The sequence below is a fragment of the Mus musculus genome, chromosome 10 (assembly GCF_000001635.26).
Source record: "Mus musculus strain C57BL/6J chromosome 10, GRCm38.p6 C57BL/6J".
Taxonomy (NCBI): Eukaryota; Metazoa; Chordata; class Mammalia; order Rodentia; family Muridae; genus Mus; species Mus musculus.
This window is the reverse complement of record NC_000076.6, coordinates 42,952,494-42,970,887: the sequence shown is the minus strand read 5'-3', so window position 1 is coordinate 42,970,887 and position 18,394 is coordinate 42,952,494. Positions and strand designations below refer to the sequence as shown.

The 18,394-nt window shown below is 46.0% G+C and overlaps 1 protein-coding gene across 13 annotated transcripts in view; it reads right to left on the bottom strand.

The window, feature by feature from the left end:
- Nucleotides 1–10,105: 10,105 nt before the first annotated feature.
- Scml4 (Scm polycomb group protein like 4) overlaps nucleotides 10,106–18,394 on the bottom strand; it is a 102,706-nt gene continuing 94,417 nt past the window's right edge. For 10 of the 13 annotated variants that reach the window (XR_003948693.1, XR_003948691.1, XR_003948692.1 and 7 more), the window contains 2 exons: nucleotides 14,854–14,999; nucleotides 10,528–13,269 (listed from right to left, as the gene is read on the bottom strand). Coding sequence is in view for 10 of the 13 variants with exons in the window: in XM_006512752.4 (XP_006512815.1) it covers nucleotides 13,144–13,269; nucleotides 14,854–14,999 (272 nt within the window). In the remaining 3 variants the exon portion in view is untranslated. Of the gene's footprint in view, nucleotides 13,270–14,853; nucleotides 15,000–18,394 lie in introns of all 13 variants that reach the window. The other 3 variants (NM_172938.3, NM_001359264.1, NM_001359265.1) reach the window with 1 other exon arrangement.

The following is an 18,394-nucleotide window of genomic DNA, read 5'->3' as shown; positions in this document are numbered from 1 at the left end:
CTCTATATATTACTGCTCTGGTTCAGGCCGTGGAGCTGGCTCATTCCGTTTTAGGCCTGAATGATTTTAGGTGTTTGGATGGTCAAATTCAGGTTCAAACTTGACGTATAAACTACAGTATTCGTGCTGGGAATCTTCTGCCCATTGCCCGTTGGTAGGAAAAATAATCCCATTTCTACGTCTGTAGTAAGAACGTGAGCTGCTTTTCAGAGCCTGGCTATCTGATGGAGGGAGCAAGCTTGCAGAAGAGATCTGCAGGCCGGTGAAGGAGGCCACCTGGAAGTGGGACATTATGGATACAGGAGAAAAGGCTACCCACCCAATATGCACCTCGGCTTGGGGGAGGGGTCAATGTGAGTTTAGAAGTGGTTTTGGGCTCCAGGGAGGCAAAGACATTCCCCAGAGGGCCTGGAATCCTTTGGTAAGCGCATGTGAGCCTGTGTAGTGGCTGCCTGGAGCCCAGCTGATGAGATGCTCACACCACCACCACCACCCCCCACCCCCATCAGCAGGGACTAGAGAGTGGATTACATAAAGGCTACCCAGCCCCAGCGTCCATGAGCTGTTAGTTATTGTAGCACGAACAGAAATAAAGCTGCATCAGCTTGAAATCTTAAATTTAGAAACTTTAATCATAGCCAAATTTAAACCTTATACCTGGTTCCTCCTCCCAACTTGGTGGCACGCGGCACTAAGAACTGTAACTCGTTAAAAATAAAAATCACACACCTAAAACAAACAAACAAACAAACAAAACATACCCTCATACTATTAAAATAATCAGGGCCAGTAGTATTCTATCACACTGTATACATCTAAATATAATGTACTGTTTAAAAGTGCATTAAAACATAAAATTAGATTTCTAAATAATGAACTCGTAGGCCCAGAAGAAAGGGTTACAAACAGTATATAAAAAAAGCTTTGGAAAATCAAATCTTATAGACCATGGCCTTTACATTAAAACACTGTCCACCACGAAGATGAATAATATATCCTTAAGAAGCAAAGAGCGTACCACGCCTGCAGCCTGCTTTCCACTAACGAGAAACTGGCAGGCGCATGCAGTAAGGACACAAGAGTGCTCACACTGAGATAGTGTGTCTGCACGAATCCCATGTGATGACAGGAAAGTCAGGGATAAATAACTTTAATAAACTCCCCACCTTGAGGCCCAGGAGGGGAGAGCCCAAGCTGTCTCTAAGTTTGGACACAGCATCTTTCCCCTTTGTTTCCTGCACCTTAGTGTAATGCCCATTTGCATATAACCCAGTTATCTCATGTTTGCATGCTTTGCAAACTGAATTACACAACCAAATTGCCTATTACAATTTCCTATTATGTGACACAATTACATAGGAGCACGGTGAGGTGGGAGGATTGCACCAGTACTGGGATGCACTGATTTCATCATGCTTGCACCGAGCAGAAATTAAGGTGAAGCCCTTGCCCTAGGTGAGAGACAGGCTTTAGGGCTCTCTCTCTGATGCAAACACTGTTCAGTATTCTAAGGAAAGGTACTCACGGCTGCTTATCCTGCAAAATTACATCCATAAGGTTTTTTTGGTTTTGTTGTTGTTTTGTTTTTGTAAATTAGCACCCAAGCGACCCCACTTCCAAGCACGAAGCTCCACTCTTCCTCACAAGCGTTTTCAAAGAATACTTGGGGTTACAGCAATGTCCCAGGATCCCACTGGGTCCAAAAGAAGAGAAAACACTATTGCTTTAGATTAATTCTGCAGTACGTTCTCCAGGTCTTGCTCACACCCATGCCCCACACAAACAAATGATGCACTGGCTCAATGTTTTCTCAAGTCCCCAACCCCTCAACTCTCTCTAACTCTCTCTCTCTCTCTCTCTCTCCCTCTCTCTCTCTCTCTCTCTCTTCTTAAGTCCTTAATCAGGATGGAAGACCATATAGGGAGCACGTCTACATGTCTGTCCATTCAACTCGCTTCCTCCCTTCCCCCTAATTAGACCCCTTGATACCAGATCTGTTGCTTGGCATAACTTCTCAGAGGGACACCTTGGTAAGGTCCCCTCAGGTAACCCCTCGCCTCATTATGTTTCATAACAGAGAGGGCTGGGAACACCAGCTAGCTCCTCACTGAGATGGGAGGTGGACTTAGTGTGTCCTTGGTTTATGTCTGCTTCCTGCAGTTCAGCAAAGGAAGGAAGAGGCAGCAAGGGAAGGGAGCAGCAGCCATCTCCCAGGTAGGGTGAGATCACAGTTTCCCAAGTAGGCTGCGGGAATGAAGCAGAATAAAGAGGAGATTAACAAAGGCTGAGTTTGAAGAATCTGCAAATGAACCTGTCAGTTTACAAAACAAAAGCCATAATGTTTCAATCAGCATCAACCCCACCGCAGGCTCAGGCAGTCTGGTTTCCCAGTGCCTAGCTCCCCCATTGTTCTTTAAGAGGCTTGTCACACAATGACAGCCTCATCCTGGTGCTGTAGTAAAACACACCTTATGGCCTTCTGAAGCTTTGTGATGTTACAATAGCACTTAATTAACAAAAGATTGTCCCTGCTGGTGAAAAGGAAAAAATAGAAGATAATTATGATGAAAAGATTGTATTGAATCAATTTATTTAATTTTCTTGCACATATAGAGAATTTAAAAGTAAATTTATTCACAAATGCAGTTAAAGTATGAAACCTTTATATTAATAATTATTTCTCTGTTCGGAATGGAGAGCAATAATCTAACTAACCGATATCTATACAGGAAAAATATTTACTTTATAATGTAACTGATATTTTACATTTTCTTGAAGAGGAGCTGTCTTTTTTTTCTCTTAATTCCTAAGAAATCAAAAATAAGATTAAACAATAACAGAAAATTAAATATTGTGGCTGAGAAAGAATGGACAATAAAGAAATCTAAGTCCACCAAACTCTCTCATACTTTAACAGAATGATATTTAGTTCCTGGAAAGAAAGAAATTTGGCTCCTGGAAAGACCTCACGACTCATTGGCTGCTCCGGGCCTCAGAAGGGCAGTGCTCATCGGACTAGCTGAGAGTTCTACAACTTCATCGGAAGGACTTAGCAGCCTCTCCCCTTCCCATTCAGTCTGAAAGGTCGAGTGCCAATGACCTCGATGACTTGCTTCTCTCGAGCAGACCACTTCCTACCATCTTCTGGAAGTACACTAATGTCCAAGAGCATTCTGGGAGATCTCTTGTCCAGTCAGCATTGAAGACAGGACAGTCACCTATGTCAGAAGGATTTCTGGGATAGGGATTGTGCTGGGAAAGGCCAGGAAATGTATCACCATAGCCCTCTATTTAGCACTGCGCACGTCTCAACATCGTACCTCAGAGCCACTGTGTGGTGCTTTCCTCCTCCACCCTTTATCCCCCACTCTTACCACTGTTTCACCCTCTATCACTAGATAGGAGAGAGAGAGACAGAGACAGAGACAGAGAGACAGAGAGACAGAGAGACAGAGAGACAGAGAGAGATCCCTGACTCTTTTTGGGCAAGACTACTAACAAACTGCAACTACCACCAACACCTCCAGTGATGGTTTATATATGCTTAGCCCAGGGAGTGACACTATTGGAGTAGGTGTGTCACTGTGGGTGTGAGCTTTAAGACCCTCATCCTAGCTGCCTGGAAGCCAGTATTCTGCTAGCAGTTCTTCAGATGAAGATGTAGAACTCTCAGCTCCTCCTGCACCATGCCTGTCGGGAGGCTGCCATGACCCCTCCCCCACACCCCCATGATGATAATGGACTGACCCTCTGAACCTGTAAGCCAGCCCCAATAAAATGTTGTCCTTATAAGAGTTGTCTCGGTCATAGTATCTGCTCACAGCTGAAAAATTCTAACTAAGACACTCCACCCCCACCCCCAAAAACCAACAACCACAGTCCCACCTATCCCCGCTCTCTAGCATTTATACACCCTCTGAAAGTTTCACAGAATTCCAAATGCCACACAATTGCAGGAACTATCTGCAGCTGACAAAACCATGCCTCTGCTAGAGCACGAGGCAAGTCACGCTCACCTGCTTTGAAGCTTTAATCCCACATCTGGGATTAAAACAAAAACATATTCATTTTTTTCTTTTAAAGATTTATTTATTATATATAAGTACACTGTAGCTGTCTTCAGACACTCCAGAAGAGGGTGTCAGATCTCGTTACACATGGTTGTGAGCCACCATGTGGTTGCTGGGATTTGAACTCCAGACCTTCAGAAGAGCAGTCAGTGCTCTTAAACCACTGAGCCATCTCTTCAGCCCCCAAAACATATTCTTATAATATTTCTGTTTTGTTTTGTTTTTAAGACACAAAAATTTCAGAATTCCTACTACAAATTGTGTTAGCAGACGGTTTCTTGAGTCCAGCCATCTCAGGAACAAGTTCTATCTTGCTGGTAGGAACAAAACTTAGTTCAGGGACCCAACTCCTGTCCTGCATCTTCAGATGTCTCACGTTTGTCTGCTAACCAGAGGGAAAGAGGGAAGATGCCTCTCTCCCATTATCTCAACCGAGGCACACAAGTCATGAATGTGCTGCCTGTCTTGGCTTAATGGACTTCGTGCAGCTTGCCCATTCCTTTGTCCCCTTATCATCCTAAACTCTAGCGTCCAGGAGGGGACCTGTCTGCAAAAGCTGACTCATGGTTCCTGAAACCAGGTGATCCGGATAAAACCCAGTCACCAATGTTAACTTTTTTGCTTAACCCCTTGTGTCAAAGTATGATTGGTCGATGCAGTAGCCCGCCCTGCTCCTCCCCACTTTATGTCCCCATCCTATAAACATGTTGTATAATCTTCCTTCAGAGATGAAGTTTATTCAGACCCCAAACTGGTTACTCTCTGCGCTCACAGAAAAGCTTTCATTTTTTAGCTTGGGTCTCTGAGGTGAGTTTTCTCCGCTTCTACCCGAGTCCAACAATTGGAAAATAAAAACATAAAGAAAAGGATGTCATTTCAACAAGCAAATCAACAACTGTTGTTGTTCAAACTCTCTTACCAAGTAAGGAAACACACGAGAAAGAGTCAGGCTAACGTGAGAGAAGTCACGGAACTTCAGACCTCGCTTTGGTCCCTCCTGCACCATCAGACACTGCCCCAGTGGCTTTGCATTGCTGTGAGGGACAATAACAGGCTTCAGCAATGCTTGGAAAGAATGTGGCCTGTCTTTTTTAAGGACCAGCTCCAAAGGAATGTACTAAAAAATATTCTGAGCAATGCAGCATCCTTGGAACATGTGCCTAGGCTTTTCAAGTGATTTCTTTGAAGGCGAAACACTCGAGTTTTTTGATTTTGCAAAAAATCCAGTCACATGATTTTACTCTTAAGGTTCCCCAGTAACTACTTACATGCGTGTGGATGGGCCAGGAGTTAGAGAAGTAGGGGAGCCCTTATTATTCTGGAACTGTTCTCCAGGGAGGAGGTGAGTGAAGATCAGAAAGGGATAGGTGGAGTTATCTTCTACCTACTTCCAGTGTGTCGGGTATTCCCCATCAGTGCGAGGATGGAGAACTCGGCCCCGAAGGAATCTGGCATTCTTTTTGAAGAGGCATCATGAGGAAAAGGATGTTGTATCAACAAGCGAATCAACAACCGTTACTGCTCAAACTCTCTTACCAAGTAAGGAAACACACAAGAGTCAGACTAACATGAGTGAAGACATGGAACTTTACAACTCAACAAGGTGCCTTGCTGGTAGGATGCATTGCTCCTTCAAAAAGCTCCAGTAGACTGTTTCCTTTCCTATTATAAATTATAGACTTATTTATTTGTTTGTTTTTAATCAAAATAAAGCATCTTCAGTTCCTGCATCACAGATACAGGGCCTCACCATCTCTGAGTGTCTTTTTCATAGTTAATGTAGCACGTGACCACCTAAGCATGAACAACTTCTCTGCTTACATGAACAGAGCATTTTGATGAGATGACAGATTTTTTTTTCATTAATCTTCTCATGGTGTTTGAAGACTATGACATGTTTGGTGTCCTTGCTGGTGAGTTGTCTTAGTCACCATTCTATTGTTGTGAAGAGACATGATGACCATGGCAATTTTTATAAAGGACAACATTTAATTGGGGCTGGCTTACAGTTTCAGAGGTTCAGTCCATTATCTTCATGGCAAGAAGCATGGTAGCATCCAGGCAGACATGGTGCTGGAGAAAGAGCTAATAGTTCTACACCCAGGTTGGCAAGCAGCAGGAAGAGGCTGAGACAGGATGCCTAGCTTTGGGTTGTTGTTGTTGTTGTTTGTTGTTGTTGTTTTGAGACAGGGTTTCTCTGTGTAGCCTTGGCTGTCCTAGAACACACTCTGTAGACCAGCCTGGGCTTGAACTCATACAGACCCTCCTGCTTCTGCCTCCTGAGTGCTGGGTTAAAGGCGTGCTATCATGCCCAGCTTTAGTTTGGGTGTTCAGCAAGGTCACATCTACTTTAACAAGGCCATACCTCCTAGTCCTTTCAAACAGTGCCACTCTCTGATGACCAAGCATTCAAATATATAAGCCTACAGGGCGGGAGGAGGGGGGCAATCTTATTCAAACAAAACCACGAGTTTTATGTCAATTTGACTCGAGCTAGAGTCATTTAGGAAGGAGGACCCTCAGCTGAGAAAATGCTTCCATAAGATTGGCCTGGAGAGGGGTCAGAGAGACGCTCAGCAGTTGAGAGTTCAGGGTGCTCTTGCAGAGCTCCTGAGCTCAACCCCAGCACCCATATGGTGGCTCACAACCATCTATAACTATAGTCCTATGGGATTTGAAGCCTTCTTCTTGTGGACAGACAAAACATCTATACACATGAACTTAATTAATTAATTAATCAATCAATCAATTAATAGCTGGGCATGGTAGCGAATGCCTTTAATCCCAGCACTCAGTAGTCAGAGGCAGGATCTCTGTGAATTCCAGACCAGCCTGGTCTACATAGTGAGTTTCAGGATAGCTAGGGCTACATAGTGAGACTCTGTCTCAACAACAATTTGGCCTGAAGGCAAGTGTGTAGTGCATCTTTTCAGTGATTGCTGTAAATTCAGTGATTGCCCATCCCATTGTAGGTGGTGCCATCCCTGGGCAGGTGGTCCTATGGCTATATGAGAAAGCAGGCTGAGTAAGCCAGCAAAAGCAAGCCAGTAAACAGCATTTCCTCTTTATTGGCTCCCGCCTCCACATTCCTGCCCAGTTTGAGTTCCCACCCTGACTTCCCTTGGTGATGAACTGTGATGTGGCAGATGAAAAGCAAAACCAATCCAAATGCTTATCTTCCCCAAGTTGCTTGCCTTTGTTAGGGTTTCACTGCTGTGAAAAGACACCGTGACCAAGGCTACTCTTATAAAAGAAAACATTTAATTGGGGTTTGGCTTACAGTTTAAGAAGTTCAATCCATTATCATCATGGCAGGAAACATGGCAGTGTGCAGGCAGACATGGTGCTGGAGGAGCCGAGAGTTCTATGTCTAGATCTGAAGGCAGCCAGGAGAGGACTATCTTTTATAGGCTAGGAGGGGGGGGGGTCTGTCTTTTCCTAACTGGGTAGAACTTGGGCATAGGACCACAAAACCCACCCCTACTCTTCCTCCAACAAAGCCACACCCACTCAAACAAGGCCACACCTCCTAATGGTGTCACGTCCAATAGGCCAAGCATATTCAACCCATAACATTGCTCTTCCATGGTGTTTATTGTAGCAATGGAAACCTAACTGCAGCCTCTGGGCACAACTCTTATATGTGTCTACTCTTCTACCACAAAGACAGGGAGCCGAGTGTTGAGATCAACTAGCCAATGTCTGTTTGTGGTGTAGATTTGGCTACTGCATGGATAAACTCTATTAAACAGACAAAAATTTCAGAATTTACTTCACCTTGAATATTTGTATCTGATTCACGGACATCTGTGACTCCCTGAGAAGTAAACTTTTTCACAACCAGAGTTGTGCAACAGAGAGATAAGCCAGCTGCTCAGGGAGGGAACTCCCTATGATGGGAAGAAGCCAAGCAGAGAGCTTCGCTAGACTGTAGGGAAGGCGGTCCAACCCTGGGTGGGGAGGCAGAGACATCACACGATTTTAGGCTGCTTCCTTTTGTGGTGAAAGTAGCCTTTGATAGTTCACGGCTGCAGGAAAATGACGCCATGTCTCATTTCATGGTTTGAAGAAGCATGTTGTTGGTTCGTTCCCGTGCCGGACCCACTGGTAGACTACTTTTCTGCCTCAGCGCCGTGGCGCGGGCCATGTGGTCAAGTAGGTGACAGAGCAAGCCTGAGTGGTTCATGGATATGTTTAGAGAGAAAGATGCTGCTGTCCCCACACTATCAAGAATCGCCATTCTGTCACTGCCAAGCCAGTTCTCCGCCCTCTTCTTCTTTGTCATCTTCCTGTTCTGCCATCCTGTGTCACAGTATCAACTCCTGGTCCCAATGGCAGCTGGCCTGGGAAACGGTGTCTTGGTAAGTGTGCCAAGAAGCCCAAGGTCTCAGGTAGGAAGTCTAGCAGGTTGGCCAGGGGCACAGCTTAGGGAAATGTACAGCTGGCTGCGTAGCACAGCGTCTCCAGACCAGTGTGTGCTCGTAAGTGCAGCACTTGGTGCAGTCTTGTGTGCTGACTGTACTGTAGCCACAGAGGAAGTTACCACAGGAAGTGTCCCAGCTGTTGCTTATTAGCATTAAAACAAAATTACACAAAGCAAATTGTTAGCAGACATGTTGCCCTAATCTTTAACTGGTGGCAGTAAATAAGAGTGATCCTCTTTCAAGTAAATACTAGATTTCCAAAAACCCAGCTTCCAATTGTCCGTGAAGGAATCCTGTGGGATGAGGCTAACTAAGCCTTGGAGGGAGAGACACAAAGGGGCTGCGGCTCCAGCATCCCTAGCTCTGCAGAGCCCAGAGTGGGCTCCCGGGCAGCTGGTGCTAACTTGGCAATATGGAAGGACGCAGGACCGTTGGTGCCTCTGGACATCTGGACATCTGCTGGATTCCCCCAGGGGCTCCCAGTCTGGACCTCTCATGGAACAGAGCAAAATCATGTGGCAACACACAAGCAGAGCAGGGACTCAGCTCTGAGTGTGTTTATGTAAAAAACAAAAGCAAAAAACCAAAACATGTCTTTATCCATGATCTAAACAGTTCGAGCCTGCCTCCACTGGGGAAAGTGGGGTAGGTTATCTTTTGAGTGCATATCCCGTTACTTATGCACTGGGATAGCTCTCCAGGTATCCTCTCTCTAGAATAGTTCTCAGGGAGAGATCAGAAGGTCCTTCAAGACTTTCTAATGATGACTGTGTTCAACAGAACATTGGGTGTTTCTAGTTTTCTTCAGAGATTCAACAAACCCTTCTAAAAGAATATACATTTAATTTTAAACCCATTTTAATTTAAAGAATTATTCTGTGGCATCATCAGGTTCTGGCTGTCATGGGCAGGGGCGGTGGGCACAAACGGTATTGTACGGTTTTCCTAAGAAGTGTATAATTTTGTTCATCTGGTTTGATTCTCAAACCCTCAGCCCAGCATCTCTTCCCAAGTTATCAATTCTGAGCACAGGTTTTGCTGAGGCGTTCTCTCTGCTCTTTTATTTCTGAAAGGGGAAAAAATTGGCAATCCTGTGGAAGAGAAATAACAGGCCCATGTCCTCCCTGGCAGACATAAGTGAAACGCTTAGGCAGTTGTTCCTGGCCGAGGCCTCTCCAGTAAGGCCTTTCCTGCGGCATCCAGGTCCTCAGGTCCTGACATTTCCACTCAGCTGATTCAGAGGAACAAGTCTAGGCACCAGGACTGTTCTGGTCATCTAGCTGTGCACAGAACAGGCCCTGCTACAATAAGAGGAAATGCCTACACGTAACAGACCATGCCGCACCAGACCATGCCGCGCCTCTGCACTACAAAGCTGGAAAGATATTTGAGAACATGCAATAGCTGCTATCCTCACAACCACTTCTTAGATTTTTCAACTCCAGTATCTGGAGATGCATAGACACACACACACAGACAGACACAAATATACACACACAGGTTTATAGACAGGCACAGAAAGACATACAGACACACACAGAGACATCCTTTTTTTTTTTTTTTATAAACATAGTGATCTGGTTTCAGAAAGTGGCGACTCTTTTTTTTTTTCCTTAAGATTTATTTATTATATTTGGGTACACTGTAGCTGTTTTCAAACACACTGTAGGCTGTTTTCAAACACACCAGAAGAGGGCATAGGATCCCATTACAGAGGGTTGTGAGTCACGGTGTGGTTGCTGGGATTTGAACTCAGGACCTTCGGAAGGGCAGTCAGTGCTCTTAACTGCTGAGTCATCTCTCCAGCCCCATAAACAGACACATACACACACAGAGGCACAGACAGACACACAGAGAGAGATACACAAATACACACACAGACTCATACACACAGGCCACATCTTTTATCTAAAATCTTCACAAAGGGAATAATGTGTTTCATAAAACATTTAAAATGCTTTAGGCAACAGAACTCTCTTGAAACCTCCCTCCCCCAAGTGTTTAACAGACAAATGTAATTGGAAATGTTTGGAACATGAGCACCCACACTCTTTAATTTGGAATTATGCAAAATGTGATCATTATCCACTCCAAGCTGAAGCAATGCTGTGCAGCTGGAAGAGCAAGCCTGTGAACTATCAGGTGTGAGTTCAAGTCCTGCTCATCTGGGCCAGGGTAACCCTTACGGTCTGACCCTGGAAGGTCTGTTTAGAGGAAGTGGCCTTGCATGTTTTACATTTGAGAAGCTATTTAGCTGCGCTGTTTGACAAGATTTTTGAGAGGGATGAAAATTAATTATACTTGCAGTATTGCAATGCTGATTTGGTCAACTAATTAGATTCTATGAAAAAACAGGCAAGAAGAATTGGTTCCGCTGGGCCTTCTGTGATGTGGCAGCCCCTCATTCCAAGACTAATGAGATTGCTTCTTGGTGTTTTGTTTTATTTTGTTTTGTTTGGCCAAACCTTAAATATCTGGAATTCTACAATTGAGCTAATTTAAGGCTTCGTGTGAAATAAGACATCATGTCTGGGGACACAGCTCCGTTCCTCCACAGACTTGAACTGGGTTCTAGCTCTCCTTCAAAAATTATTAGAGGCCTCCCCTGACTTGTTTGGCCTTGTTTTAACTTGGGGCACCAGTGAGACATGGGTAAGTTTAGGCAGGACATTTGGCAAGCTTAATACCACCACTCACTAAGGAGCCCGTGTCCCTGGAAGAGGCACCGTGAACCTCCAGGGAAGGGCAAACGTTTGTGTGAAGTGACCGGTCTAATCTCAAAGCTTTCACACAAGCAGTTCTGTATGTGGGAACTGCCTGATGCTTTCTGAGACAAGGATCTAACTTCAGAGCAGCAGCGAGCACCCAGAGTTAAAAATCTTCTTCTAGGCAGAGTCCGCTCATTGCTTTATCATCTTAAAGAGTCTCTCCAAGGTCTAATTCAAGGTCATTTCTGCCTCATGCTAGCAATAACAGACATCCGGCTCATCCACAGCCTGATCAAGTTCCATTCAGTGGGAAGCTCTGGGACAATTTTCTCCTTCTCTGTCTTACTTAAGTCCAACCACCCGTGTATATGTAACAAAGATCTTGCAGGGTCATGTCACACTCCCACAAACAGGGAACATCAAAGTGGGCCCTTATAGCACAGCATGGAGTATGTCCTGTGCTCTTTACCTAAATTCTACCTGATTGGTACAATAGGTAGATCCATCTGAGAGACCGCATTTATCTTGTTACAGTCCAGGACGTCTGGCTACACTTGCCAGCTGAGATCTTGCTCAGACTGCAGCCTGAGGGAAGGTGCCTTTCTAAAATTCATACTATTGTCAAGGGAGACCCTAGGTTATCCTTGACCCTCACCTTCCCCAGATGTGCCTTTAAGGAAAAGGCTGTGCCCATGAGTTCTCTATTCATCGAGAATAAACAAAGGGGGAGGGATTCCATAAAGAATAGGCAGTAAAGAGGTCACCCTTCTGCCTAGGAAACCCTGGCTCCACCCCCCTCTCTGGACACAGCTGCAAAGGGTAGAAAATCAATTTTTTCCCATTACTTCACAGTGAAGAGTAAAAACCTATTTGTAAATTGAATTAAACCCAATAAAAACACGTCTGCGTATTTGTTGAAGACTAGAAAAATTAGCCACAGACACACAGCTAAGAACGCAGCCATGAAACTAGAAATCAGTATGTCCTATTTCAAACTTTGTCGAGACAGTTCCCGCCCCCCGCCTTTTTTTCAAGAAATACCCATAGCTAAATGTCACCAAGATTCTTCAGCATGCCGTCATATCAGAGCCTCAGTGAGACTCTGGGAGAGAAGGGACACCAGTCTTTGTTTAGGCAGATGGCTGCTTCGGAATTTGTACCGAGTAAGTCAGTAAGTAATGGATATGAGCTGGACCCCGCCTGACAGAGCCTGATTTCTTCCCAAGTGGCAATCTGGGGTGCTCAATGTGGACTTCATTCCCTGTCCCTGTGCAAGCGAGGTCTTGCTTATAAAAACCCTACCCCGGCCACGCAGTCTGTGCATCCCGAAACCTCGTTAGCAGTCTGCCCTCTAGTGGAGCAAGGAAGGACTTCAGTAGCTAGGGCTCCAAAACATCCTTTCCCTTTTCTCTTCGAGAGCGGAAAACAAAAACAAAAACAAACAAACGGACAAAAAAACAGCAACAAAAATTCAAGTTTTCCAGATAGTGCAAGGCGAGGTGGTCATCAGAAGACAACTTCCAGGGCTGAGTCCAGGGAAACTCATGCTGATCGGTCCCAAGAACAGGGAGCAGTTGCCACCGCCACTGGGGGCGTCCCCACAGCCCCTGCAGGGACTTTGTGAGCCCCCTCCAGGGCTCTCCTTGTGTGACAGCATTCAGTTATCCACTCTGTCGCGGCACAAATAGCACCCGTAAAGAGTGACCAGCACGTCAGGAACACTGTAATAGCCTTTTTGTGATTTTTCTGACAAGTCTAGCACACGGTTGAGTGTCTGAAAGGGGCCACTAGGAATATTAGAAAAGGCAAGGATGCACACGTTCTATAAGAAGACACAGTCGTTGTGGCTGCGACGTTTAAGAGGACAGTCTACTCATGATGTTGGCCGGATGCTGGTCTGGCAGAAGTAACCTGGAGATGTGGGGCTTTGTTTCCAACTCTTTAGAATTTAGCTTGCTTTAGCTTGTCAATGTGATAGCAGAGTTTCAGTGCGGGTCCCAGCTTCAGTCCCAGGTACTTCATGATCATGTCGCTCCTCAGCAACAACAAGGCATTGCCATCAATCTCCTGGAGAGAAGGGAAAGCCAAAGGACAGTCAGAGCAGCCAAACGGTAGTTATGGCCCCGTGGGTGCCCCGCGGGTGCTCCAGGGGCACTTTAAGGACAGGTGAGTAGATTAGAGCGCGCATACTACTTGTTCTGGGAAAGCTCTTGGAAACAAAGCAAGCAACTACGAGGCCCTCGTCTTCCCAGCCCCTCCGGAAACTCAGTTGCTACCTTGCACCTTTCAGATTCCTGCCCTTGTTTGATTGAAGCAGACAGTTTCGCCTGCATTCCTACTATCTCATGTATATGTCATCTATCCAGGTAAAGACAGAGAGAGCCACAGACAGGTCAGCCTGAGGAGGACCAGGGTCGATGATCCTGGCTTTAAAGAGGGTCGTGAAGCTGAGAAAGGCAGGCAAGCAGATTGTCCCTAGAACACCTAGACACGAATTTATCCCTGCCAACGCCTGAGATCCAGGCAGGCTCCAGACCCACAGAAATAGAGATAAGAGATGTCTCTTGTCTAAAGACCCTGGATTTGTAGCAATTCGTTATACTACCAATCCAGAATTAATATCGTAAGCTGGGCAGGTAACAGTAATTCTTACCGTTTGCCCCACTTACTATCTTTGTATATTTCAAAAGCGCCTACGTGATTATAACATTGATGTGAAGGCTCTGTATATGAGTGAGGCCTCATGTAACGTATTAATGTGCATTTTCTCATTTAACCCTCTAAGCCAGTGGTTTCGAACTTGTGGGTCTCGACCCCTTTGTGGTCGATTGATCCTTTCTCAGGGGTCACCATCGGAAAACACAGATATTTACATCATGATTCATAACAGTAGCAATATTAGTTATAAAGTAGCAACAAAAATAATTTTATAATTGGGGGTTACCACAACATGAGGGACTGTATTAAGCGGTTGTAGCATTAGGAAGATTGAAAGCCACTGGTCTAAGCAGTAAGAGCACAGGATCACAGTTTGCCTGGCATATTGCAGGGTTCTATAGATGACTGTTGAATGCACAGGTGGGTGGGTGGGTGGATGGATGGATGGGTAGATGGGTGGGTGAGTAGATGGATGGACAGATGGATGATTGATGAACAGGTGGACAGATACATGGATAAGGACAGATGAGAGATGGGTGGATTGGTGGGTAAATGGATGGTTGGATGGATGGATAGATGGATGCATGCATGCATGGATGCATGGATTGGACAGATGGATGAGTTAATGAGTGGATAATGGATGGATGGATGGAGAGATGGATGGATGGACAGACTGGTAGGTGAATGGGTGGATAGATGATGCATGGGTGGGTGAATGGACAGATAGATGGATGATGGATGAATGGATTAGCAAAAAATCAGGCAAAGCCCAAGAGAGAGAACAGAAGAGAAACATATTCCTTAAAAACACAAATCTGTCAGTGGCTCTCCTCTGCCAGGCCTATGGTTGCCTCTGTCTCTCCCATCTCTGACTCACTTAAGGGCACTGCTAGAGCTTAGTCTAGAGTGACAGCGTCTGGAGGATCCCGATCTCCTCCCTCGGTCCATGCCTCTCTTTCCCTGGCCCGCCCTTCAGACCCATTACTTTCATACGTGCTTTCTGAAGAGCTCCACATGAGGTCCCAGAGCCTCGGGATCAGCATCTTTCACAAACCGGACCACGTCCTCCACGGTCCAGGTAGAAGGGTTTCTGCTGCTTGGTCGCCTGGTATCCTGCACCTCCGGAGAGGGGCTCGGGGCTGGAGGGAGTGAGCAGAGGAGGGGGACCATGAGCCAGTGAAACTCAGTGCCCGTCTGGTGCTGCCTACTGGGTCACCCCCAAGCCCTTAGCTTTCCCAGATGGAGTCCTTAGTGCTCTGAAGTCCACCGCATGTGTCCCTGAGACAGGTAGATGCTTTGAGTGGCTGGTCAGTGAGGCGCAAAGGGCAACAGCCTCTCTGTGCTCTGCTGCCCATGGAAGAAGGCTTGGGAGAGCTCTCATCCTTGACAAACTGAAATTCTGGTTCAAAATTCTAGCTAACGTTCGGTTCCGTTTCGTGTTTGTGGACCAGGGTCTGCTATAGACAGCTATTGGTGCCTGGGGCTGGTGAGCTGAGTGGTAAGCAAAATGGGCCTCTGTAGCCTGTGGGGCCAAGCAATACTGGGCCCTCCCTATGTCCTCTGGAGATGGCAATGTGGCAGAACAGAGGTGGGTCTTCACTTTTGGACTTTGCACAATGGCTAATCTTTCATTTATACCTCCAGCAGCACCAGGGTGGGGTGGGGTGGGGTGGGGTGGGGTTTGTTCATGTCTGGTCTGTCTGTACCTGCTATTAGAAGAAGAAGGTGTTACTTCACTACCTGTCCCTTGTCCTCAGCCCTTGGTTCATAGGAGTCCTTAGGGGGTTGTCTTTCCTGTTTGCCCTCCCTCCACCCCCCCCCACCCCCGCCATGCTTGCCGACTCTTTGGTAAAGGCATACCACTAATGGTATAGCTAATTTGTACTGTCAGTGTGACTAGACTTAGAATCACCCAGGAGACACACCTCAGGGATGACCCAGCCTGAATGTGGGCAGTGCCACCGCAGAGGATGGGGTCTCAGACTGGATGAGGTACTGGGGGAGAAGGTTAGTGTGCTGGCTAGTGTTATGTGAATTCAGTCAATGCTAGAATCATTCTGAAAGAAGGAACCTCAACTGAGATAATGAGCCCACCCAACTGGCCTGTGGGCAAGCCTGTGCTACATTGTCTTGACTGATGGTTGGTGTGGGAGGGCCCATCCAGCTCACTGTGGGCACTGCAACCCCCGGGCTGATAGTTGTGGGTGCTAAAAGAAAGCATTAGGCTGAAACATTAGGCTGACCTCAGGGAATCCCTCAGAAGAAGGGAAGGAAGGATTGTAGGAACCAGAGAGGTCAAGGAACAAGAACACAACTCACCCAATCAACTAAGCAGGCAGGGCTCATGGGGACTCACAGAGACTGAAGCAATAATCAGGGAGCTTGCATGGATCTGGGCTAGTTATGATATGTGTTATGGTTGCTTGGTGTTCTTGTGGGAGTCAGGGTTTCTCTGACTCTCTTGCCTGCTTTTGGGACCCTTTTCTTCCTACTGAGTTGCTCCATCTAGCCTTGATATAAGGACTTGTGCCTATTCTTATTGTAACTTGTTATGCCCTGTTCGGCTGATATCACTGGGAGGCTGCTCTCTTCTGAAGAGAAACAGAGGGGCAGTGGATTTGGGGGAGAGGGGAGGTGTAGAAGAGGGACTGGGAGGAGAGGAGGGAGGGAAATAGCAGTCAGGATGTATTATGTGAGAGGAAAAAAGAAAATGAAAGAGAGAGAAAGAAAGGGGAAGGAAGGAAAGAAAACAGGGAGGGAGGGAGGAAGGAAGGAAGGAAGGAAGGAAGGAAGGAAGGAAAGAAGGAAAGAAGGAAAGAAGGAAAGAAGGAAAGAAGGAAAGAAGGAAAGAAGAAAAGAAGGAAAGAAGGAAAGAAGGAAAGAAGGAAAAAGAAAGGCAAGAAGAATGGAAGAAAGAAATCCAGCAAGCAAGTAGAGCAAGCCATCGGGAACAAGCCAGTCATGCCTTGAGCTCCTGCTATGATTTTTCTGGATGGTGGGATACAAGCTGTGAGATGAATGAAGCCCTTTCCTCCCTATGCTGCGTGTGGTCATGGTGTTTTATCACACAAAGACTCTGTAACCAAGACAACCAGGTAAGCACATGGTCTCCTCTCTCTGCTTTCTGGCACAGCTGGCACTGATCAAGCTTCACTGCCCCAGTTCAGGCAACTTCTGCTTCCACAACCACCTTGTCATGAGGGGTGGTCACCCCAAACCGTGAGCTGAAACTGTGTCCCCTCCCCCTTCAGTTGCTTGTTGTCAAGTACTTGCTACTAAGAATGGGGGAAGTCAGAAATGTGCCTGCAATGTACCCTGCAATGATTTTTCCGTGGGTCTCCTTGCTTCAGCTCTTTTCTATCTAGCATGGGACTGTCACTGCCTCAGTTGTCCCGGAGACCAAGCTCTGACTGTACGTTTCTAGCACTCAAGGTCCCTCTGAGTCCCCCTTGCCTATGCACTGTGCCTCCAAGTCAACAGCTGTACTGTGGTTCCATACCTTTCCTTCTTAGATGGAAGGAAAGGAGTTTGGGAGCTTCCCCTGCTTGTCTTTTGACTGCAATGTGTCTTGGATCGTGGTAACATTCTCCAGCCGGAGAAGCTGCTATAGGTACTGAAGTGGGCAAGCACTGGGCCTTCTGGTCAACCTACCACAGGTGCTCTACAGAGTGAAAGAGGCTCCCTGCACATCCCTCAGGGCAAACTGTTTGCGATGGCTATTCTCAGTTGTCAACTTGACTGTATGTGGAATGAAGTACAATCCAGGAATGGAGGGCACACCTGTGATCCGGATCCTGAGGCAAGAAGACAATTTGCCTTTGATCCAGATCTTGAGAGAACATGAACACACGTGCATGCAAGCCCGGGGCCATCAGACCCCTTCATGACCACCAGGGCCATCCTTCTTGCTATCACCTACCTCTCCACCTGACCTTTATCTATCCTTCTTGAATGTGTCCCACATCCTTTGTAGTACAATCACCTGCCTACCTTTTATATTATATTATATTTTATATTTATATTTTAATATAACTCCTTAAGAATCCGCCGATGTCTATTTTACAATCATGTATCAAGCTCTTTCCACGTCTTAGTCTTGTGTAAGGTGTTTGGTGAACAATACAACCCAAGTCCTCTCATTACCAGGGTCATATATTATATTGACCCCCTCCACAGCTGAGCAGAGAATAAATATTCTTGATATTGATGACTGTGAGATGGATCGATATGCTTTGTAAAAGAGGCTAGCTTTGTGTGAGAGATCCTTGCCACCACTTCCAGGCTAGAAAAAAAAAAAAAAAGCCAGGATTCTGAACAAAAAGCAACTGCCCTACAGGAAAATTCTAGGAGCTAAGAAGCCGGTGCCTGTCAACCTTCCCTAAGTCTTAAGACAACAGTTTTCGTCTGTGCTCCCCTTCCTGCTCTTGATAGACCTGGGAAGATTCATGTCTGCACTTGTCCTAGTTGAGAACTAGATTTCATTTGAGTTTTGCTTTGTTTTTCCCTGATTTTTTTCCTTGTTGGACATGGAAGG